This window comes from Rhincodon typus, chromosome 2 (assembly GCF_021869965.1).
Source record: "Rhincodon typus isolate 14 chromosome 2, sRhiTyp1.1, whole genome shotgun sequence".
Lineage (NCBI taxonomy): Eukaryota > Metazoa > Chordata > Chondrichthyes > Orectolobiformes > Rhincodontidae > Rhincodon > Rhincodon typus.
The window spans coordinates 107192425-107218415 of record NC_063333.1 but is presented as its reverse complement, the minus strand read 5'-3'; the positions used below and the strand labels follow the sequence as shown (position 1 = coordinate 107218415).

General features: G+C 40.8%; 1 protein-coding gene across 1 annotated transcript in view; it reads left to right on the top strand.

Annotated features, from left to right (window-relative positions):
* LOC109913658 (triple functional domain protein-like) overlaps window positions 1-25991 on the top strand; it is an 87763-nt gene that overhangs the window by 20956 nt on the left and 40816 nt on the right. The window contains exons 4-5 of the mRNA XM_048608708.1: window positions 6511-6585; window positions 20712-20826. Of these exons, the coding sequence (XP_048464665.1) occupies window positions 6511-6585; window positions 20712-20826 (190 nt within the window). The remainder of the gene's footprint in view (window positions 1-6510; window positions 6586-20711; window positions 20827-25991) is intronic.

The following is a 25991-nucleotide window of genomic DNA, read 5'->3' as shown; positions in this document are numbered from 1 at the left end:
CTACAGTTATCCAATGTAGACATGTTTCTATCCTGCATTACTTTACAGCAGGAGCCAAAGCAACAAGAATCAGGCATATGTTTCTCTATGTTAGCTTAAGAGCTGTATTAATTATAGAAGCAGTGGTGTTGCTCTGGATGTGATCAATTAGCTTGGTTCAGGTCTAAACCTGAATAAATTAAGAACAGTATCCTTTTTCTCTGATTTAGTGCTTCAGAGGCATCATCAAGACGACTTTATATTGGGGCTGCATGTGAAGGGGTGAGGGATTTTGCTGAGTTGTAAGTGGCATGACAGTGGAACTAAATGTCTCCGTAGGTAGAGAACCTGGATAGTTAAACATTTATTTACACAACTTTTATCTTCTTTTTCCAGCTCAAAAACATACCTGGGACCTTCGTCTGTCAAATAGTTCTGTCTTTGTAACCACTGAGATTTAAGGGATCGAATAGAATGAAACAAATTGAGAAATAAATAGGTCAAATCAAATGTATAAAAGGAAATAGAGATAGAAGTTATGAAGAGAAAAGGTGAGAAGAAAAAGAAGCAAACTTTGACATTTTTAAAATCTGAGAAAAATTATGTGAAGGAATGAATTAGACAGTTTAAACTGTTGAATTTCTGGGCAAGATAGGCTTAATTGGCATTGCATTAACAATTATCAAGACATTAAAAGATATGTGCACTGCTCATTACTAGTCTTGACTTTCTGTCATGAGTTTAGTAGTCAATTAACATAAAAATCTATCAAGTTTAAGAACAATGGCTGCTGAAGGGAGAGTTGCTGTTTATGTGAAACATGAAGTGGAGCATTTTCACTTGACTGGCATGTTCTGGAGCTTCCATGATTCAGAGTGACTCTTTCACTTCCCTGAAATGGTTAGCTGATTTTGCATGTTGATAGTGGAGTGCAATGTTAACAGTAATTTTTTTTTTCAGGAAGATCTGGCACAGTACGCTTGAAAACATGAAATGTATATGTAAATTGGTTTCTGATTTAAGTGTAGTAACTAAATGTGTTCCACAGTATTGAAGCCTATCTGAATTTGGCTTTCATACCATTGCTGAGAAATGACATAACTGGATGACTGCTGCAATTCTCATCATTTATAACTTTTACACATTTCTATAATGATGTTTACATTGACTGGAGGCTTGTGACCAATGGGAATTGGTGCTGGTTCCACTGCTTTTTGTCATTTATATAAATGATTTGGATATGAACATAGGAGGTATGGTTAGCAAGTTTGCAGATGACACCAAAATTGGAGCTGTAATGGACAGCAAAGGAGGTTACCTGAGAGTACGATGGGGTCTTGATCAAATGGGCCAATGGGCCGAGGAGTGGCAGATGGAGTTCATTTTAGATAAATGTGAGGTGCTGTGATTTGGAAAGGTAAATCAGGGCAGGACTAACACACCTTAATGGTAAGGTCCTGTGGTATGTTGCTGAACAATAAGACCTCGGACTGCAGGTTCATGTTCCTTGAAAGTGGAGTTGCAAGTAAAATAGGATAGTGAACAAGGCATTTGGTATGCTTGTCTTTATTGGCCAGTGCATTGAGGATAGGAGTTGGGAGGTCATGTTGTGGCTGTACAGGACATTGGTTGGGCCACTTTTGGAATACTGCATGCGATTCTGGTCTCCCTGCTATAGGAAGAATGTTGTGAAGCTTGAAAGGGTTCAGAAAAGATTTACAACTTACTGTTAACATTGGAGGGTTTTAGCTATAGGGAAAGGCTGAAAAGGTTGGGGCTATCTTCCCTGGAGCATTGTAGGTTGAGAAGTGACCTTATAGAGGTTTATGAGTTCATAGGGGGCATGGATAGGATAGATAGCCAAGGTCATCTTCCCTGGGGTGGGGGGAGTCCAAAACTAGAGGGCATAGTTTTAAGGTGAGAGGGGAAAGATTTAAAGGGGGGCCTAAGGGACAACTTTTTCACGCAGAATGTAGTGCATGTATGGAATGATCTACCAGAGGAAGTGGTGGATGCTCGTACAATTAGAGGAAACCAACCAGTCCATGCTGACCGTCATCCCAAACTAAACTAGTTCTACTTGCCTGCTCTTGTCTCAAATCTTTCCAAACCTTTCCCATTCGCAAACTTATCCAAATGTCTTTTAAACATTTGATCTGTATCTGCATCCACCACTTCCTCTGGCAGTTCATTCTGCACACATAACGTTTCTCTTGATTCGATGTAGAAGTATCATAGCAATAATTTGGAATTATTTAAATTTATTCCACTGTGATGACACTGTTGTCATTTATGAATATGCATTTCATCAGAGGTGCAAGTTCTTCAAAATAACTTAATTAAAATAGCTGGTAGATTTGTACTTCTAATTAGATATGATTAGGTTATAAATACTATATTTCAATTTGGGATTCAGAGTATCAAGTGTCCTGAAGTAATTTTTTCCCTCGTGACTGATCCTTCAGATCAGTGGAAAAAATTAGAACATGCTGTTTCCATTGTGCTCTAACTCTGGATCAGGAATTCAGCCCTGTGTGGCTGGATTGAATATGGTTGTTCATTTAAGGTTGTGTGCTGACAAGAGAACAACTACATCAGTCTTTTTGGGGAGTTGTAATCATTGAACACTGGCTGGTAATTTAAGCACTTCCCGTACTTTCTGCTTTGTCACATGCTTTAAATTGCCCCACTTAATGCCATTTCGATTTAACTCTGCTTGTTCTTTGGGGACTGTCTTTCCAACTTGGTGTTGCATTTTAGTTTTCTTTATGCAAGAAAACACTTAGTGAACAATGTTTTTGAATGTTGCAAGGAAAAATAGGACACAGTTTTCACTGGATTCAATGGTAAGGGTCAGAAGACTAGTCATCAGTGTCTTTCCTTATATGATTATCAAATTATGCAATGCAGAAGGAAGATGTTTGGTCTATCAAGCTTTCAGTGGTTCTCTGAAATAGATGTCTAACTAAATGTGGTCCCACTCCTGCTCTTTCCCCACAGATGCATTATTTTCTCCTCATTTAATAAGCTATTTCTTTTATATCCATTGTTTTTTCCAGATGATCAGTGTACAAAGAAAACTAACTTTAGCTTTAAGAATTGATTCCTGTGGAAAACTATGATCTACTTAAAGTTGTTTGACTTAAAATCACAATTTCTGGGATCACAGCTTTAGATGAAGGCTTACTGATCACTCTCCACCTTGAGCAAAATGCAGGTAAAACATTGAAAGTATATTTCACAGGTGGAATGGTTAGTTTTATAATTTTGACTGGAGCAGTTTTAAAAGGAGCAGGACTCAAATTTTTGCTGACAAGACAATGCTAGAATTTATTTTATTTCATGTTTCCAACATCTGCAGGATTTTGTCTTTATTATTCAAACTAGATTTCAGATTGATATTAATTTAACTCCAGATATAGATTTTTTTTTTCCCTCTCTCTGCAATGAGCTGAAATACATAAATCATTTTTAAAACGCCAGAGCTGGTTAAGGGATATCATTTTTAACAAGCATGCTTGAGTTTTTTGAGGTAGCAGGGTTCTGTTGAGGTTAATGAGGGTCAGATAATTAATGTTATGTGTATGAATTCCTATAAAGCATTTGATAAATTGCCACATAATAAGCTTGCTAGCAAATTTGGAACCCTTGCTATAACGGGGATTCTTTCCTAGTTGGTTGAGTGCCAAGAAGCAGAGAGTAGTGGTGAATGGTTGTCTTTTCATTGGATTATTTTGATGCATTTTCATGTTTTGCATGTCAGTGTACAGGACACAATTTAAAAATGTGCAGATGATACAAAACCTGAGGTGATGTGAACTAGCACGATAATGGTAGACTTCAGGTGGACATGGTGGGCTTGAGGGCAGATTCAGTCCTGGCTTTTAAATGGGATGGTAATGTCACCAGACTAGTCACCTAGGCTGGTGCTCAGTGGACATGGCGTCAAATCCTGCCATGCAGCGAGTGAAATTTAATTATGATTGTTGTAAAAACCTGTGTAGTTCACTAATATCCTTTAGGGATAAGCAAATGCTTACCTTGTCTACCTAAATGTGACTAGATTCCAGGCAGTGTGGTTAACTCTTAACTGCCTTCTGCAATGACCGAACTCTGCTGTTTTAAAAATTATTTGTGTATTTCAGCTCAATGCAGGTAGAGGAAAAAAGGGTCTATATTTGGAGTCTAAATTCTAGCTTTCATAATAAAGACAAAATGTTGCAGGCATTGGAAATTCGAAACAAAATAAATTCTAGCATTGTCCTCTCAGTAAAAATTGAGCCTTGCTCCTTTTAAACCCATTCCAGTTAAAATTTTAAAACTAACCTTCCACCTGTGACATACACTTGAATGTTTCATCTGCATTTTGCTCAAGGTGGGGAGTGATCAGTAAGCCTTAACCTGAAGCTGTGATCCTGCAAATTGTGAATTTAAATTAAGTGACTTTAAATCGATCATAGTTCTCCGTAGGAGGCTGAGAGGCGATCTTATAGAAGTTTATAAAATAATGAGGGCTATAGACAGAGTTAATGGTAGTTGTCTTTTCCCTAGGATGGGGGATTTCAAGACTAGGGCCTGCATTTTTAAGGTGAGAGGAGAAAGATTTATAAAAGGCATTTGGGGCAAATTTTTTACACAGAGGGTGGTTCACATATGGAATGAACTTCTTGAGGTGGTGGTGGACGTGGGTACAATTACCATGTCCAAAAGACATTTGGATAGTATATGAATAGGAAAGTTTTGGAGGGATATGGCCAGGAGTAGGCAGGTAGGACTGGTTTAGTTTGGGATGATTTTTGGCATGGACTGGTCGGACTGAAGGGTCTGTTCCTGTATGTAGAAATAGAAAAGATAAGAACAGGAGGAGGCTATTTGGCTCTTCAAGCGTGCTCCGCCGTTCTTCCTGATCATGGCTGATCGTCCAACTCAATAACCTAATCCTGCTTTCTCCCCATAACCTTTAATCCCTTTCGCCCCAAGTGCTATATCTAGTTGCCTCTTGAATATATTAAATGTTTTGACATCAACTACTTCCTGTTGTAATGAATTCCACAGGCTCATCATTCTTTGGGTAAAGAAATTTCTCCTCTTCCCCATCCTATACCATCTGCCCTGAATCCTTGAACTGTGACCCCTGGTTGTGGACACACCTACCAGTGGGAACATCCTCCCTGCATCTACCCTGTCCACTCCTGTTAGAATTTTCTAAGCCTCTATGAGATTCTCCCCTCATTCGTCTGAACTCCAGTGAAAACAATCCCAACCTAGTCAATCTCTCCTCATATGCTGTATGACTCTGTTCCTACTCTGATTCCTGATAGCCAGCCAAACTTCTGTCCATGCCACTATGTTAGTTCTTTCACCATAGCATTTATTTTCTGCAATAACTTAAGATGTGGTACCTTATCAGATGCTTTCTGGAAATCTGAGTGCAATACATCCACTGGTTCTCCTTTATCCACAACAGAAGTTACTTCTTTAAAGAACAGCAATAAGTGAGTTAGACATGATTTCCGTTTGACAAAACCATGTTGACTCTGCCTGATTACCTTGAATCTGCTCTGTTATTAATGTCTTTAATAATAACTTGTGACATTTTCCCTATGACAGATGTTAAGCTAATAGGCCTATAGTTTTATGCTTTCTGCCTCCCTCACTTTTTGAATAAGGTAGCTAAGTGAGCTATTTTCCAATCTAGAGGAACTTTGCTTGAATCTCATGGATTTTGGAAAAATTAAAATGAGTGCATCAAGTATCTCATCAGCTACTTTTAAGACCCAAGGAAGAAATCCATCCATCTGAGGGTCATGTCAGCATGTTGTTCTAATAGTCAATGTAGTGCCACTTCCCTGGTAATTGTAATTTTCTTGAGTTCTTCACTTCCTTTCAGTGCTTGATTTTAGTTCTGGTGCAGCATGCCACCTAATGAACGCGTGCAACATAGTAAATGTTCTTGCACTGTAAACTTAAGCAGTTCCTGCGATGATACTTGAACATCGTCTCTGATGAGACTGCACAATATCTGTTTAATTTATCTGCCATCTCTTTATCCTTCATGACTAATTCTGTAGACTAATTTGCTATAGGACCGACCCTTACTTTGTTAATTCTTCTTGAAATGTCTGCTGAAACTTTTTCTATCAGCTTTTAATATTTCTGTAATTAGCAAATAGGTGCTTTCTTGGGGAAAAATATATCCTTAGACTTCTTGGCAGAATATAGGGTGCAAGTTGCAGAATTGTCAATGACAATTGTTCCACGAAATTTAAACATAAGACTTTTGTCAGACTTGATTGACTAAAATCTAGGTATTAGTTATGATAATATTCTGGATTTCTATAATTTTTGTTTGTGGTAGAAAAATTGTCTCTTTTCAGATGTGACATTGTTTTAACAATGCTTCTGCAAGTGTTAACAGTTACTAAATATTCTCATACAAAATGACAAATAATCCCAATTGTAGTATTTATAATTGTTTATTTTATATTGAGGAAAATATGATTGAGTAGTTTTATTGTCATTCCTTTCCAGGTTTTCGCAAAAATGATGAGATGAAGGCGACAGAAGTTTTGCCAATTCTGAAGGAGAAGGTTGCATTCCTTTCGGGTAAACCAAACTAGTTTGAATTTTAAATTTTTTTTTAAAGAATTAACCTCCGCATCCATCTATTGTATGCCACAAGGATCAGTGCTGGGTCCGCTGTTTTTTGTCATTTATATAAATGGTCTGAATGTGAACATAGGAGATATGGTAAGAAAGTTTGCAGATGACGCCAAAATTGGAGATGTAACGGACAGCTAAGAAGGTTGCCTCAGAGTACAATGGGATCTTGATCAGATGGGCCAATGGGCCAAGGAATATTTACATCTTAATTGCAGGAACAGTAATGAGAAATCTGATTAAATTACATTTCAAAAAATTGATTGGGGTAACATTTTTTAAACAAGAAAATGTGGTGCCGTACATGACGTAATTGAATTATTGAATTCGAATGATCTGTTTGCTATGGAATATACCAATCCATGATAAAAAAACTCCATTCTCTGAGCGTTCTGATTATTTGAACGGAATGCTTGCAAATAGCAGGGCATTAGGTGTGACCAGAGTAATAGGAAATGCAGTAAGGCCTGAATAACATTACAGTGCAAGAATGTGAATGCATGGGACATGGTAAATTAGGTTGCATGCTGCACATATACAAAGGCACCAAGGAATATGATGTTGGGGCTGTAATGGAGATTTAGCACAAAGAAGGGCAGGATATGGGTAGAGTGGTAGACGTGATCTATATGGACTTCAGTAAGGTGTTCAACAAGGTCCCTCATGGTAGACTGTTTAGGTTAGACCGCATGAATACAGGGAGAACTAGCCATTTGGATACAGAACTGGCTCAAAGGTAGGAGATGGAAGGTGGTGGTGGAGGATTGCTTTTCAGACTGGAGGCCTGTGACCAGCGGTGTGCCATAAGGATCAGTGCTGGGTCCACTGTTTTTTGTCACTTATATGAATGATTTGAATGTGAACATAGGCGATATGGTTAGTAAGTTTGCAGGTGACGCCAAAATTGGAGATGTAATGGACAGCAAAGAAGGTTACCTGAGAGTACAATGGGATCTTGATCAGATGGGCCAATGGGCCAAGGAGCGGCAGGTGGAGTTGAATGTAGATAAGTGTGAGATGCTGCATTTTGTAAAGGCAAATCAGGGCAGGACTTACACACTTAATGGTAAGATCCTGGGGAGTGTAGCTGAACAAAGTGAGTTTGGAGTGCAGGTTCATAGCTCCTTGAAAGTGGAGTTGCAGGTAGACAGGATAGTGAAGAAAGTATGCTTGCCTTTTCAGTGCATTGAGTATAGGAGTTGGGAGGTCATGTTGCAGCTGTACAGGACATTGGTTAGACCACTTTTGGAATATTGCATGCAATTCTGATATCCCTTCTATAGGAGGATGTTGTGAAGCTTGAAAGGATTCAGAAAAGATTTACAAGGATGTTGCTACGGTGGAAGGTTTGAGCTATAGGGACAGGCTGAATAAGCTGGGGCTGTCTTCCCTGGAGCGTCAGAGGCGAAGGGGTGACCTTATGGAGGTTTACAGATTCATGAGGGGCATGGATAGGGTGAATAGCCATGGTCATTTCCTTAGGGTAGGGGAGTCTAAAACTAGAGGGCATAGGTTTAAGATGAGAGGGGAAGGATTTAAAGAGGACCTAAGGGGCAACAGGAAGTATAATTCCTGGGAATTATAGACCAGTCTGTCTTCTGTGGTGGGCAAATTATTGGAGAGGATTCTGGGAGGTAGTATTTATGATTATTTGGAAAAGCACAATTTGATTAGAAATCGTCAGCATAGATTTGTGAGGGGCAGGTCATGCCTCACAAGCCTTATTGAATTGTTTGAGGATGTGACAAAAAACATTGATGTGGATGTGGTGTATATGGATTTTATCAAGTCATTTGATAAGGTTCTCCATGGTAGGCTCATTCAGAAAGTAAAGAGGCATGGGTTTCAGGGACATTTGGCTGTCTGGATACAAAACTGACTGCCAATAGAAGACAGAGGGTGGTAGTAGATGGAAAATATTCAGCCTGGAGCTCGATGACCAGTGGTGTTCCACAGGGATCTGCTCAGGGACCTTTGCTCTTTGTGATCTTTATAAATGACTTGGATGAGGAAGTGGAAGGTTGAGTTAGTAAGTTTGCCAATGATATGAAAGTTGGTGGAGTTGTGGACAGCGTGGAGGGCTGTTGTAGGTTGCAACAGGACGTTGATAGGATGCAGAGCTGGGCAAAGAAGTGGCAGATGGAATTCAACCCAGAAAAGTGTGAAGTGATTCATTATGGAAGGTCGAATTTGGATGCAGAATAGAGGGTTAATGGCAGGATTCTTGGTAGTGTGGAGGAACAGAGGGATCTTGGGGTCCACGTCCATAGATCCTTCAAAGTTGCTACCCAAGTTGAAAGGGTTGTTAAGAAGGGTGTACGGTGTGTTAGCTTTCATTGGCAGGGGAATTGAGTTTTAGAGCCACGAGGTTATGCTGCAGCTCTATAAGATCCCGGTTAGACCACACTTGGAATATTGTGTTCAGTTCTGGTCACCTCATTATAGGAAGGATGTGGAAGCTTTAGAGAGGATTTACCAGGATGCTGCCTGGACTGGAGGGCAGGTCTTATGAGGAAAGGTTGAGGGAGTTAGGGCTTTTCTCTTTGGAGCGAATGAGGATGAGAGGTGACTTGATAGAAGTGTACAAGATGATGAGAGGCATAGATAACGTGGATAGTCAGAGACTTTTTCCCAGGGTGGAAATGACTATTACGAGGGGGCATAATTGTAAGGTGATTGGAGGAAGGTATAGGCGAGATGTTGGAGGTAGGCTCTTTACACAGAGATTGGTGGGCACATGGAATGTGCTGCCGGCAGTGGTAGTGGAGTCAGATACTTTAGAGACTTTTAAGTGACTCTTGGACAGCCTCATGAAGGACAGTAAAATCTCGGGTCTGCAGGTTAGTTTGATCTTAGTAGGATAATAGATCAGCAAAATATCGTGGGTGAAAGGGCCTGTACTTTGCTGTACTGTTCTATGTTCTGTGTTCTAACTTTTTCACATAGTGTGGTGCATGTGTAGAATGTGTTGCCAGAGGAATTGATGAAAGCTGGTACAGTTACAAGATTTCAAAGGCATCTGGATGGGTTTTTGATTAGAAAGGCTTGCAAATGGTACTAGATTAATTTAGGAAACCTAATCGGCCTGGGCAAGTTGGACCGAAGGATCTGTTTCCATGCTCTAAAGCTCGATGTCTCGATGATGTGTCCACCGCTCTGCCTTCATGAATCCTCTTGGTTGGTTCTTCAAAAAACTCAAGTTCGTGAGTCACGATTTCTCGTGCATAAAGCCATGCTCGCTGTCCCTAATCAGTCCTTGCCTTTCAAAATAGATGTAAATCCTGACCCTCAGGATCTAACGCATCCCCCCGCCAAAAGAAATGATGTTATTGGCTCGCTGGGGTGTGGTTCCCTGGCTTTTCCTTACCATCCTTCCTAAATAGTGGCACCATGTTAGCCAACCTCCAATGTTCTGGCACCTCACCTGCAGTTATTGATGATACAAATATCTCAGCAAGGGGACCAGCAATCACTTCCCTGCTTCCCACAGAGTCTAGGGTACTTCAGATCAGGTTCCGGGTATTTATCCACCGTTGAGTTTTAAGACGTCTCGAACCACCATCCATTGTCATATTTCAAGATGTCACTGTTTATTTCTCCAAGTTCTCTAGCTTCTATATCCTTCTCCACAATAAACACTGATGCAAAATATTCATTTAGTATCTTCCCCCATCTCCTGCAGTTCCACACATAGGCGGCTGTACTGATCTTTAAGGGGCCCTATACTCTTCCTATTTACTCTTTTGTCCTTATAAAATCCCTTTGGATTCTCCTTGACTGTATTTGCCAAAGCTAACTCACGTCTCCGTTTTGCGTTCCTGATTTCTCTCTCAAGCATACTTTTACTGCCCTTATACTCTTCCAGGGATTCAAGTGATCCCTGCTGTCTATACCTAATATGTGCTTTCTTCCTTTTCTTGACCAAAACCTCAAGTGCTGTAGTCGTCCAGCATTCCATACACCTACCAGTCTTACTCTTCACCCTAACAGGATCATACTGTCTCTGGACTCTCGTCATCTTATTTTTAAAGGCACCCCCCACTTTCCAGCTGTCCCTTTACCTGCGAATTCCACCCCACCACAACTTCTGAAAATTCGCCTTCCTCCAACTTAAACTTTAACTTTTAGATCCCGTCTATCCTTTTTCATCACTGTTTTTTGAAATTAGTAGAATTATGGCCCTGAAGTGCTATCCCTTTGACACGTGAGTCTCCTGCCCTGCCTTATTTCCCCAGAGTAGGTCAGTTTTTGTTCCTTTTCTCGTAGCTACATCCACACACTGAATCAGAAACACAGCAGGTCTGAGTTCTGAAGAAGGGTCTTGACTCGAAATGTCGACTTTCGTACTCCTCTGACGCTGCCTGACCTGCTGTGTTCCTCCAGCTCCACACTGTGTTGACTCTGACTCGAGCATCTGCCATTCTTGCTATCTCCGACTGGATCAGAAAGTTTTCTTGCGTTGGTGTTTGCTGTGGAGGGTGTGGACAAGTGGATGGCGACATCTTGCAGAGTGTCAATGTTGCAGGGGAGGGAGCTGCAGAATGTCTTGAATTGCATGGGGGTGGGTGGGTCACTGGGGCCTGGTGAGGTGTGCCCTGGGGCTCTGTGGGGGGTAGGTGGTTGGGGTGGGGGAGGCTGCTGGGCCCCTGGCTGAGATGTTTGTGTCATCGGTGGCTGCGGATGGGGTGCCGGAGGACTGGAGTTAGGTTGGCGTTGTGCCATTATTTGGGGGTGTGGTGGTAGGGAATGTGCCAGGGGACTATAGACTGGTGAGCCTGGCATTGGTGGGGGGCAGGTTGTTGTGGGGAATCTTGAGGGGCATTATTTGCGTGTAATTGGAAAGGCAAGGACTGATTGTGGAGTGGGATGGATAGAGAGGGTTGGTTAAAGTTTTGACGTTTTGACTTCAACCTCAACTACTTCTGTGTGTTAAATCCAACCCATTATGTTGGAACAGGAAGCAGGTGAGAGAATTGAGTCATAAATAAGGTGCAGCAAAGATTTTGGGTAGCAGAAAGAGTTTTGATTGAGAAGGAGGAGTCTGCATCTGGATAACCTTGGGAGGTCACTTTGGAAAGCTGCAGAACAGTCCATAAAATTGATAATGATGTGGATAAGAGTTGATGATTTAATGGTGAGAAGCCAATGCAAATAATGTACCAGTTATGAAAACCGGAAGAACTGCAGATGCTGTAAATCAGGAACGAAGACAGGAAGTTGCTGGAGGGGCTTGGCGGGTCTGGCAACATCTGTTGGGGGGAAGGGATCACGTCCGGACCCGAAGTGTTGGCTGTGATTTTTTTCTTCGCGGATGCTGCCAGACCTGCTGAGCTTTTCCAGCAACTTCTGTTTTTGTTGTTGAATGTACTGGTTATGTTGCATTTGGTCAAAGTGGAACCATTAATAAGGCCAGCAGCACAAAGCTATCGTGGGGAGTCAAGGGCAAAGAGAAATAATGTCCTGCAGTTGTGGTTGAAATTAAAATGACACAATAGAGCACCAAGATCTCAGATTTGAGCTGCAAGTTTATTTAAAAGTAGCTTCATTTGTTAAGTTCAAAAAAACTAAGTAAAGCAACATTCTGGAAATACTCAGGTGTGAAACATAGTAAATAGGAGCTGGAGTGGGCCTTTCAGCCCTTCAAGCCTGTACTTCTATTTAGTATGATCATTGTTGATCATCCAATTCAGGACTGAGATCTTGCTTTCTCCCCATACCCTTTGATTCCTTTAACATAAGAGCTAAATCTAATTCCTCCCTGAAAATATTCAGTGTTATGGCCTAACAGTTTGCTGTGGCAGAGAATTGTACAATCTTGCCACACGCTGGGTGGAGAAACCTTTCGTCATCTCTGTCCTCAGTGGGGAGGCAATGTCTTAATGGTATTGTAGCTGGACTGTTAATCCAGAGACCCCGACAGCATTCTGGGGACCTGGGTTCAAATCCCACCATGGCAGATGGTGGAATTGGAATTCAATAAATATCTGGAATTAAGAGTCTAATGATGACCGTGAATCCATTAAAAACTGAAAGAACTGCGGACGCTGTAAATCAGGAACAAAAACAAAGTTGCTGGAAAAGCTCAGCAGGTCTGGCAGCATCTGTGAAGGAGAAAAGAGAGTTAACGTTTCGCGTCCAGTGACCCTTCCTCAGAACTCAAATCACGGTGTTGACCGTGAATCCATTGTTGATTGTCAGGGAAAATCCCATCTGGTTTGCTAATTCATGAATGAATAAAAAAAAATCCTAACACTGTTACCCTTGAACAAGAAATGTTTTGAGTCAAGTACGATAGGCTGGGACTTTTTTCACTGGAGTGTAGGAGGTTGAGGGGTGAACTTAGAGGTTTGTGAAGCCACAGGGGTCATGGATGGGGTGAATGGCGGGGGTCTTTTCCCTAGGGTGAGGAAGTTCAAAACGGGGGGCATATTTTTGAGGTGAGAGGAAGAAGTTTTAAGGGGGACATCAAGGGTAACTTCTTTTGCACAGTGTTCCTGTGTGGAGTGGGCTGTCAGAGGAAGTGGTGGATGTGGCTACAGCTGCAACATGTAAAAGACATTTGGAAAAGAACATGAGTAGGAGGGATGTGGACCAATGCAGGCAAGTGGGTCTGGTTTAATTTGGGAATGTCGTTGGCTGGTTGGACGAGTTACGCTGAAGGGTCTGTTTCCATGCTTTGTGACTCTGATTCTTTTCTAGAAGTCTGAAGAAGTCATGTTTGATTCAAAATGTCAAATCCCTTTCTCTTTCCATAGATGCTGTCAGACCTGCTGAATATTGTTTTATTTCTCTTTCAGATTTCTGTCATTGCCTTTATTTTAGCAAATAAAAATAATTTTAAATTAACAAAATCTAACAAAAATCTTAGAGATAAAAATATAGTTAAATCTTTCACTAAGAATTTTTATGAATTATAGAATTTTGCAGTACAGAAGGAGGCCATTCGACCCATTATGTCTGTACCGGCTGCCAAAAGAGCTACCCTGCTCATCCCACTCTCCAGCCCTATCTCTGTAGCCCTCTAACTTCATCAGTTTCAAATATATATCCAGCTGTCCTTTGTTTTCTCATCATTTGGTCAGAATGAAATAGAAAAGAATGACTTTACTAGGAGAGGGTTTTCACTTTCCAGCACACACCGATGTAAGTTGATAATGTGGAGTTAAATATTGGGACATTTATATTACAGTTCCACCCAAATAACTTCGCTGGATGTAATTCCAGGAATATCCTCCCTCAGTACAGCAGTAAATGTTTATCCCTAATCAGAACATCACCCGTCCTCCTCTGTTGCCCCCGTCTATCCTTCCCAAAGCATTTGTACCCTGGAACGTTGAGCTGCCAGTTCTGCCCATCCCTGAGCCATGTTGCTGTAATCACTGTGATACATTATCCCAGTCCCATTTCCCAACCACACGGAGTTCCTCTGCCTTCGGTCTCTTGCATTGAAATAAATGCAGTTTAATTTATCAGTCCTGTCTCAATCTCTGGTTTGTTCCTGCCTATCCTGACTGTTTGACTCACTCCTTTTCCCAACTGCTCCGTCTCAGACTGATCTCTTTTCTCATTGTCTCCCTGGGTTCCCCCCAAAAAAAACTCATTTAAATCTTCCCGAGCAGTTCTAACAAATCTCCCCGCCTGCAAAGTAGTCCCCTTCCAATTCAGGTGTGAGATGAGCCAAGTGTTAGTGGTGTATTATTTAGTAGGCTGTAGTTATATTGTCATAAGGTTTAGATTAGCAAGCTAACAATTGTGGGGAAGCACAGGAAAAACGAAGTCTCAGCATTCTGGATTGAGTGAATGTGAGGTATAGGGTAGTGTGTGTGAGAGTGCATGATGTAAGGGACAGTGAGAGAATGTGCAAGAATATGAGGCACAGTATGTATGAAAAGGGAGCAGAGACATGAAACTGAGAGGAAGTGTGCGAAGGCGTGTGTGTTGGAGTGAGAATAGTCATGTCCTTCTGCAAAAATTTCCAATCATCCAAATGGGTGATGGAAAATGTTTGGAAATCACTGATGTATAGCATGGAAGGGTATTCAGTGTTCCATATCCGTACTGGCTGTCTGCAAGACCAAGTCATGCAGTCCAAATCCTGTATTTTTTTTTCACAAAGCCTTGTAAGTGTTTTCTGAGTAGAAATTTAAGCAATTCTATTTTGAAGGTCTCAAAGGAGACCACATCTTGAATACTGTGTGCAATTTTGGTATTCTCATTTAAGGATGGATGTAATTGCGATCAAAGTGGTTTAGAGGAGGTTTGGTAGATTAATAGTGGCAAGAGTGAATTGTCTTTTGACAATAGGGTCGTGGGCTGGGCTTGTTTCCACTGGAGTTCAGAAGAGTGAAGTGTGACTTGTTTCAAGTGTGTAAGAACCAAAATGGTCTTGACATTGTGGATGTGAAGAGGATGCTTTGTCTTGTAGGTGAGTCCAAACCTACAGGGCACAGTTTTAAAATTAGGGGTCTCCAGTTTCTCTCAAAAGAGTCATGTGACTTTGGAACTCAGCCTCAGAAGGCAATGGAGGTGTGTTCCTTGAATTTTTTTTAAGAAGCGGTGGATATATCCTTGTTAAGCACTTGAATCCAGGATTATTGGGGTTGGGGAAATTTCAGTTAAAAGCACAAGCAGATCATGATCTGACTGAATGGCAGTGCAGGTTCAAAGGATTTAATGACGTATCTCTGATCTTATTTTGTATGTTTTTATGTGTCCACCACATGCTTAAATTATGTATTCCCCATCCTAACCACTTGCTCTGTGGAAAGGTTTTTTTTCTCGTGTCCTTGTTGCCTCTTTCCTCAATCATAACTAGTGATATTGAGGAATGTTGGGTTGAAAATTATGGTCATAATCTTTCACCCCATCTTCTAAAGAAGGGACTTTAAATATAACAGACAATGCTCGGAATAAGTGCTCTGATGAAGAGTCATCTAGACTCAAAACATTAGCTTGCTGTCTGTCTACAGAATGCTGCCTGACCCACTGTGATTTCTAGCATTTTCTATTTTCAGTACAGATTCCAGCATCTGCTGTAATTTGCTCCAACTTTAAATGTAAGACTTAAATACAAGGGTTAGAAGACTAGAAAACTGTGAATATTATACGCTTGTTAGAAAATGTTTGCAGAAATAATCCCAATAACACAAATTTCCAGTCCATAAGAAGTTGGTGGATAAATTTTTTTTGCACTTACTAATAATATTAGCATTAGATGCACCTAGTTCAGATACACGAGAGTGAAAAGTGAAGTTTATACTCAAGAAATGCATCGTCTCTTAGACTGTGAAAGACATCCTTTACTATGACATTGCACTGTATAGTGCTTTTAATTACCTAAGGGAATTAAATATAATTTGCCGTAATCCATAAATACCATGGATTGCTCCTTTAAAGAAAGAGAAAGAGTTTGGTTATATATCATTTGAAGGTCACCGCTTTGCAAGTGTGGGCCCAGATGAGGAGGTGAATGCATGATCTATCACAGCCAGTATGGGGATTAAACCTGTATCCTTGTTGTCATTCTGTATCACACTGTAGCAACCTTGGCAACTGGCCTAACTGATTACCTAAAGCATTCCAAAGATAATGGGAAAGGTGTTGTAACCTTTTGTCACTCTTTCCTGGCCTTCTCACTTTGTGTCCATACCAGTTCAACTTTAGTAGAAAAGTAATGACTAACAATAACAGTTCAAGCTATTTTTTAAACATAGATTTAAGTAAGGGGCAGAAGGTTTGGAGGAGATGTGAAGGAAAATCTTTTTGACCCAGAGGATGCTGTGAACCTGGAAGTTTGTACCTGTAAGTGTGGTAGAGACAGAAACCCTCCTAACATTTAACAAATAGTTAGATGTGCACTTGCGATGCCAAAGCCTACAGGGCCAAGTACTGGAAAATGGGATTAGGTGGTTGTTTTTGACTGGCCTGGACTGATGGGCCATTTTTCTGTACTGTAGATCTGTATGACTTTAATATCCTTTCTGTGTTTACCCTGTTTAGACGTGAAACAGTAGGCTTCTATGAGGTCCCACCCTTCTCATTCTTCTAAACTCCAGTGAACATAGTCCTGACCAATCCAGTCTCTCTATACATCAGTCCAGCCATTCTGGGAATTAGCCTAGTAAAACTTTGTTGAGCTTCTTCCATCGCCAGAGCATCCAATAAAGGGTAAGCCATTCAGGACGAAGATGAGGAAGAATTTCTTCATTCAGAGTTGTGAACCTGTGGAATTCTCTCCCACAGGAAGCTGTTGGGTCCAGTTTGTTAGATATATTCAACACATGGCTCTTGCACCAAAAGGGATCGAAGGTGTATGGGGAGAGGGTGGAAATGGGGTACTGAGATTGAGTGATCAGCCAAGACTTTATTGAATGGTGGTACAGGTTGGAAGGGCTGAATGGCTTACTCCTGCACTTACGTTCTACGTTTCTATCCTCCTTCAGATGAAGAAACCAAAACTACACATAATGTTGCAGGTGTGGTCTCACCAAAGCCCTTTAAATTTCAGCCAAGTGTCCTTGCTGTTCTACTTGAATCCTCTCGCTATGAAATCCAACATGCCATTTGCCTTCTTCACTGCCTGCTAACACCTGCATGCTTACTTTCAGCAACTGTTTCACCAGGACATCCAGGTCTCATTTCACTTCCCTGTTTCCCAATCTGTCACCTTTCAGGTAATAATCTACCTTCCTCACAAACAGATTACAGATTACACAGATTATACTTCACCTGCCATGTATTTGCCCATGCACTCAACTTGTCCAATTCACACTAGACCATCTCTGCATCATCCTCACGGTACATCCTCCCATACATTGACACTTTGTATCATCTGCAGACTTGGAGTTATTAAACTTTGTTTCCTCATTTAAATCATTAAAGCATATTGTGAATAACTGCTGAGGTCCAAGCACTGATCTCTGATTTCCCACCAGACATGCCTGCCACTTAGAAAAAGAATAATTTATTCCTCAAATTTGTTTCCTGTCTACCAAACAGTTCATGTCATTTCATTACCCCCAATCTCACGTGCTTTAATTTTACATGTTAATCTCTTATGTGGGATTAAATGCCTTCTGAACGTACAAGTAAACCACATGCGCTGGCTCTACGTTATCAGCTCTACTAGTTACAAACTCAAACGTCCAATAGACTTGTCAAGCATGATTTCCGTTTTGTAAATCCATGTTGTGTCTGTTTGTTCCTGCCACTGTTTTCCAAGCACTGTGTTACTAAATCTTTCACAATGGATTCTAGTATTTCCCCAGTACCAAAGTCTGTCATTGCCTGTTTCTCGCTGCTTTTTTTTTAAAAGCTATACAGCAATCCAAGGGAACTCTTCCAAAGCCTATAGAATTTTGGAAGATGACGACCAATGCATCCACTGTTTCTAGGGCCACTTGCTTAAGTTCTCTGGGATGTAGTTTATCTGGCCCTACGGATTTATCGACCTTTAGTCCTATCAATGTTCTCAAAACCATTCTTTCCTTTCTCTCCCTCACTAGGCTTTGTGTCCCCCCCTCTAATGTTTTTGAGACACTAGTTGCTAATCCTCAAATCTAAAGACAGAACCAAAATCTATATTTAATTAGTCTGCTATCGCTTTGTTGCTCATTATAAATTTGCCTGTTTGTAACTTAGAGAGACCTATATTTATCTTCACTAATCTTTTTCTTGTTGCATACTTAGCGAAGCTTTACAATCCATCTGTATATTCCGGCAAGCTTATTCTCATACTCTATTTTCTGCCTCTTAATCAATCCATTTTCCCTCCTTTGCTGAAATCTGAACTGCTCCCTATCCTTAGGTCTGCAGCTTTCTTTTTTGGTCAGTTTGGATCCTCATTTCCCTGTTAGCAATGGTTGGGCCGCCTTTTCCTGTTTTCTTTTTGTGCCAGAAAAACAATTGTTGTCGTTCGTCCTCACACTCTTTAATTGTTTTCCATTGCCTATCCACCATCATACCTTTGTAGAATCCTAGAGTCCCTGTAGTGTGGAAGCAGGCCATTCGGCCCATTGAGTCTGCACTGACCCACTGAAGAATATTCCACCCAAAACCCACCTTCCTACTCTATCTCTACAGCTGTACATTTTCCATGGCTAGCCCACCTAATCTACACATCACTGGTCACTATGGGCAATTTAGCATGGCCATTCCACCGAACCTGCACATCTTTGGACTGTGGATGGAAACCAGAACACCAGGCAGAAATCCACACAGACAGTCCTCCGTGGGTAGAATTGAACCCAGGTCCCTGGCAATGTGAGGCAACAGCGCTAACAATTGAGCCACCATGCCACCTGTAAAGCAAGTAATGTGCTGCAAGTTATCATAGCCAACTTGCGCGTGTCATACCATCAGATTCCTGAATCTAAATTAAAGAAACTATTCCCAGAATCAGCTTGTTAGAATTCTTTATTAAGATAGAGACTATCGTATTATGGTCACTCTTCCCCAAAAGGGTCCCTCAGTGAATTGCCAGTTATTTCTTTCTGATTACAACATACCTAAGTCTAGGGTGGCCTGTTCTCTAGTTGGTTCCTCAAAGTATTGATCCAGTAAACCATTCTGTACACACTCGAGGAATTTCTCCTGTATGGTGTTGTTACTGATTTGATTTACCTAACATTTATGGATTCCAGCCTCAGGTGACTGTGTGGGGTTTGCAAGTTCTCCCCATGTCTGCATGGGTTTCTAGTGGGTGCTCCAGTTTCCTCCGACGGTCCAAAAATGTACAAATTAGGTGGATTGGCCATGCTAAATTGCCCAATAGTGTCCAAGCATGTGCGGTCTGGGAGGATTATCCATGGTTAATGTGGTGTTGTAGGGTTACAAGGATAGGATGGGATGCCATTTAGAGGGTCGGTTTAGGCTTGATGGGCTGAGCGGCCCCTATCGGCGCTTGTAGGGATTGTATGATTCTATGATGTATGCAGGTTCAAGTAATCACACCTGTATCTTAATAAACAGCTTAATAGCTTTATACCCCACAGAAACCAATTAAATTGATCTATTTTGATCAAACAAAATTATGTCTAAAGGTAACATTTGCAATAACATAAAATTGACTACTAAAATTAGACAAAGTCAGATATTGTATCACATCAAAGCAAAATTCTACGACAGTTCTACTGTTTAGAAAGGCCCTTCCTTATGGTTTCTCAATCCTGGAGAAATGTCATCCCTATTTAAACTGTTTAGTTTCTTACTTAACTGACTCTTCTCAGTTTGGCTTGACTGAGTTTGTACCCGTATACTTGAGGATTTGGAAGCTAACACATCGTGAGACTGAATACACACACACAAGATGAGCAATTTTCATATGAGGCACGTTTGATGCTATGGAATGTTGGAGCATCCCTTTTTAAGATTGGCATGTGGTTGACCTTCACAGCAGTTTTGAGATGAGTGACATCTACACAGAATCAGATACTTAGTTTGGAGGAGGCAACAGGAATTTCCATTTAACGGTCCCTTTAGACTGTGTGGACAAACAGTTGCTTGGAAACTTCATGCACATGGATGTCAGGATGACATGGCTGTTAAAGTTATAGACTTTACTTCTATTAATTTATTTATGCAACGTAGGCATTGTTGGCTCGGCCAGCATTTATGCCATCTTGAGTTGTACAAAGGTCAGTTAAGAGTCAACTGCATTGCTGAGAGTCTGGAGTCACGTCTAAACCAGACCAGGTTAGAACGGCAGATTACCTTCCCTAAGAGATATTACTAAACCAGGTATGATCTTACAACAATGGACGTTGGTTACAAGGTCACTATTTATTATCTTAAAACGTAATTTTATAAATTTTACCATCTGTTGTGGTGGGATTTGAACCCTCATACCCAGAACATTGGCTTGGGATTCTGTATTACTAGTCCAATGACATTACCACAACAAAATTATGCTGAATATGACTATTATTTACTATTCTCTTGTGCCCTATGTATGTATCGTGTATTTTAGAGACCAATTTACTTCCATGTAACCTAATAAGGAAACTCATTACGTTTTTCAGAGAAGACTTTTCATTACTTGCTTGTCTTTATTTGTCCTTGGATTTTTTTCTTAGGTGGGCGAGATAAGCGTGGAGGTCCTGTCTTGACATTTCCAGCACGTAGCAACCATGACAGAATAAGACAAGAAGATCTTAGGCGACTTATCTCCTATTTAGCTAATATTCCAAGGTATGAAGAATGCACTGAATTTATTTATTCTGAAATATGTATCCACATATGAAGTTTAAAGCAGTACAAGTCTTATATGAGATCTCATATTTCCCTCCAGAGCTCTTAATTTGCTTCCCAGCAAAACATGAACCATGAATGAAAACATAAATATTTTTACTTGCCAAATATGTCATTGAATTTTATGTAGTGCAAGACATTGTACAAATGGGAAATTTAAAGAGAATATTGAAAACTAGTTCTTTTTGATTGATAATGTAGGATAGCAAGTACTGTGGCATCATAAGTTGTAGCGTATGAGTTGAAAGTGGGGATTTTGTTGCTGTTAATGTCGTTTGCAATTCAGAAACCTTCATGCATGTATAAATGCCACAATTAATGCGCACTATCAGACTGTGAACTGCAGTAATATTTCCCATAGCTCTGAATGTTTTATGATTCAAGTGCAATTTGTATACTGAATATTTTTTTCCCTACAAGATTTGAAAGCCAAGTATTTGTAAGTTGCCTTAAGACTGTGAGTAATAGAAGGAAAAAAGAATTCGCTTCACTTCCACTAACGTAAATATGGTACATTTACCTTCACACTTAATATCTTTGAATTTGGATTCTCCAACTTTAATTCAATACTGCAACCAGAGCTTAAGCTAGGAATAAACTGTAAACATTGCTTTTTGTTTGAATAATGTAATGTATTAGAAAAAAAGAACGAAATGAAAATGAACAAACATATGGTGCGAGAGGCTTAATTTCAACATATTTGTACAACTGTGTTTACTTGAGCAACTTTTAATTTGATCTACCAGACTAAATTACAGTGGTCTATTTGGAATTTATTTTTAAAGCCGAGTCAAAAGTGAGGGCAGAATATCTGGTGTTCCTAATGGTTGTTATAAGAAAGTAAAATTTTTGTAATCAATAGTTGCCGTTTCTAATACCAAATCAGTAAGGGGATCCTGTTGAAAATTGTTGAATTCATTAAAGAATTTTATTTAGTCTCAGTGCTGAAATACGTAAAGCTTCTGATGACTTTGACTTCAGGCAGACTGAGTAGTGGTCAAGAAAGGATTTTGTAATCTTCATGAAAGATGTCATACAGCGAAGGTAGTTGAAATGTGTGTTTTCTAATTACAGAGAACTATTTTCCTTAAATATGGTACACATCACTATTAATCTTGCCATATTTTTAATATATGTAAGTGTCAAATACTTTTAGCTAATTGGTTAAAAACTTGTGCACAAGTCAACAATAAACTTAACATAACTTGTTTTAACTAGCAAGAGTGATGAAATACCAAAATATTGAATTTAGTATGCTGACCCAATTGTATATTTTTACACAATCATAATTCTACACGATGTACACAATCTCTACAGAGTGATGTTTGCCAGTTGCAACAAGAATAAAATCAAATTGCTTTTATATGCTAGGAGTGATCATGAAGGATAATTATAAAAATGTTTTTACAGGAGGGAGTTGAGTAGTGAGGAAAGATTTAGGAAGGAAATTCTAGGTTTTGAGGAAACCTGGGAAGCTGGAAACAAAAGCATCAAGGTGGGACAAAGGGAGCAAGCATATGAGACAGGCTACAGCAATTGACTATGAATATGAAAGAGAATTTAGAAAGAGGAAGGAGTCTAACCTGAGGATGAGAATTTTTAAATTTGAAGCTATGGGGAACAGGAAGCCAGTCTGTCACTGAAAGGATCTGAACCATGTAAAACATGAAGTAAGAAAACAGAGCTTTGAATGAGCAAAATGTTGAATAAGGTGAACATTGGTAACCTGCCTAGCAAATCATTGGAAATCTTGAGTCTAGATGTTGTAATAGCAAAGAGATTGCCTTTGCCTTTTGGAATGAAGACTTTATTGTTACTAAGGTGCAATGATGTCTAAATGCTACAAAGTGTTATGGGTTTGGAAGCTTAGACTGGGAAGATAGAAAAACCATACATATAGTCAGGTAGATGGTTGACTTCCAGGAAAGGTAGGAGGGGTAGGCAGGTAGTGCAAGACTCTCCTGTGGCTGTATCCATCTCAAAAAGTATGCTGTTATGGAAAATATAGGGGTTAATGGACTCTCAGGGGAATATAGTACTGGCAGCTAGCTTTCTGTTACCAAGACTGACTCTGCTGTCATGAGGGGTAGGTCAGGTTACAAGTGATCAATTGTGATAGGGGACTCTCTAGTCAGAGGCACAGGCAGATGTTTCGGCGGCCGACAACGAGACATCAGAATGGTGTGTTGCTTCTCTAGTGCCAGGATCAAGGATATCTCGAAGAGGGTGCAGAATATTCTCAAAAGGGAGAGGGAACAGCAGAAGGTCATTGTACACATTGGACCTAACGACACAGGAAGAAAAATGGATGAGTTTCTGAGGAGAGAATATAGGAAATTAGGTAGGAGTTTAAAAAGTACTTTTTAAACTAGGTCTTCAAGGGTAGTAATATCTGGATTACTACCAGTGCCACAAGCTAGTGAAGTGGGAACAGGAGGATAGAGCAGGTGAATGTGTGGCTGAGGAGCTGGTGCAGAGGAGAAGACTTCCCTTTTTTTGGATCATTGAAGTCTCTCCTGGGATAAAAGTGACCTGTATAAGAAGGACAGTTTGCGCCTGAATTGGAAGGGGACTAATATACTTGTGGGGAGGATTTAAACTAGTAAGTTGGGGGGACCAAAGGAGATAGTGAGGGAAAAAATCAGTCTGTGACTGGTGCAGTTGGGAAAAGGAGCAAGTCAAATAGTCAAGGCAGGCAGGAACAAAGCAGAGAACGAGATAGGACTGATAAATTAAACTGCATTTATTTCGATGCAAGAGGCCTAACAGGTAAGGCAGATGAACTCAGGGCACAGTTGGGAAACGGGACTAGGATATCATAGCAATTACAGTGATATGGCTCAAGAATGGTCAGGGTTGGCAGCTAAATGTTCCAGGGTGTAGATGCCATAGGAAGGACAGAAAAGGCGGCAGAAGAGTAGGCGGAGTGGCATTTTTCATTAGGGATAGTGTTTATGGCTGTACTTAGGGAGGATATTCCTGGGAGTACGTCCAGTGAAGTCGAAGTCATTGGGTGGAACTGAGAAATAAGAAAGGGATGATCACTTTATTGGGATTGTACTATAGAACCCCCCAATAGTCAGCGGGAAATTGAGAAGCAAATTTGAAAGGAGATCTTGGTCATCTCTAAGAATAACAGGGTGGTAATAGTAGGGGATTTTAACTTTCCAGCATAGACTGGGATTGCCATAGGGTTGAAGGCTTGGATGGAGAGGAATTTGTTAAGTATGTCCAAGAAAATTTTCTGAGTCAGCATGTCGATGTACCTACTACAGAAGGAATAAAACCTGACCTACTCTTGGGAAAGGCAGGGCAGGAGACCGAGCTGTCAGTGGGAGAGCACTTTGAGGCCAATGACCATAATTCTATTAGTTTCAAAATAGTGATGGAAAAGTATGGATTGGATCTAAAAGTTAAAGTTCTATATTGGAAGAAGGCCAATTTTGATGGTATTATGCAAGAACTTTGAAAAAGTGATTGGGAGAGTCCAGAGACAGTATATTCCTGTTAGAGTGAAAGGCAAGTCTAGCGGTTGTTGGGAATGCTGGATGACTAGAGAAATTGAGGTTTTGGTCAAGAAAAAGAAGAAAGCATATGTCAGGTATAAACAGTAGGGACCGAGTGAATCCCAAGAAGGGTAGGAAGGCAGTAGAAATATACTTGAGAGAGAAATCAGGAGGGCAAAAAGGGGACATGAGACAGCTTTGGCAAATAGGGTTAAGGTAAATCCAAAGGGATTTTACAAATACATTAAGGGTAAAAGGGTAACAAGGGAGAGAATAATGACCCTTAAAGATCAGCAGGATTGCTTTTGTGTGGAACCACAGAACATGGGGGAGATACTAAATGAGTATTTAACATCAATGTTTGTTGAGATGGATATGGAAGCGAGAGAACTTGGGTGAATAAATAGCGACATCTTAAAACGCATAAAGGTAGATAAATCCCCGGAACCTGATCACATATACTCCAGAACTTTGTGGGAAGCTAGAGAAGTGATTGCTGATCCCCTTGCTGAGATATTTGTATCATTGATAGCTGCAGGTGAGGTGCTGGAGGTTGGCTAACATGGTGCCACTATTTGAGAAAGGTGGTAAGGTAAAGCCTGGGAAGTATAGACTGGTGACCCTGACATCAGTGGTGGCCAAGTTGTTGGAGGGGATCCTGATGGACAGAATTTACTTGTATTTGGAAAAGCAAGGACTGATTAGGGTCCAAAAGAACTGCGGATGCTGTAAATCAGGAACAAAAACAAAGTTGCTGGAAAAGCTCAGCAGGTCTGGCAGCATCTGTGGAGGAGAAAACAGAGTTAACGTTTCGGGTCCGGTGACCCTTCCTCAGAACTGATTAGGGACAGTGAACACGGCTTTGCGCATGGGAAATTGTGACTCACTAACTTGATTGAGTGTTTTGAAGAAGTAACGAAAAGGATGGATGAAGGAGAGTGGCGGATGTGATCAACGTGGATTCAGTAAGGCATTCGACAAGGTTCTGCATGGTAGACTGTTTACCAAGGGTAGATCATGTGGAATACAGGGATAACTATCCATTTGGATACACTGCGTCCATGATAGGAGACGGATGGTGGTGGTGGAGATAACACAGCGTGGAGCTGGAGGAACACGGCTGGGTAGGCAGCGTCAGAGGAGCAGGAAAATTGATGTTTTGGGTCGGGACCCTTCTTCAGAAATGGGATGCTGGCGCATTTCTGAGAGCATGTGCGTGAGGAGCTGCAGAGAAAACCATTTTTGGAGGATCTGGATGTTGTATATGTAGAGGTTGTCGCAGTCAGGGCCAAATTGGGATGGTCTGAATGTAGACTGGAGTCCGTTGGAGATAATCCGGTTCTGTAGGCAGGTACTGAGAAAAGGCAATGTGGCTGTAGTACCTGGTTTGCTTCAGTATGTGGTTGAGCAGTTTCAGGGCCGAAGAGATTACCAGAGGGTTTGTAGTGGGAGAGAGATCCACTGAGGTCTTTCGAGAGGGAGGAGGATAACTTACAGAAGGGTCTTGACCCGCAACGTCAACTTTTCTGCTCCTGTGATGCTGCCTGAGCTACTGTGTTCCACCAGTTCCGCGCTGTGTTCCACCAGTTCCGCGCTGTG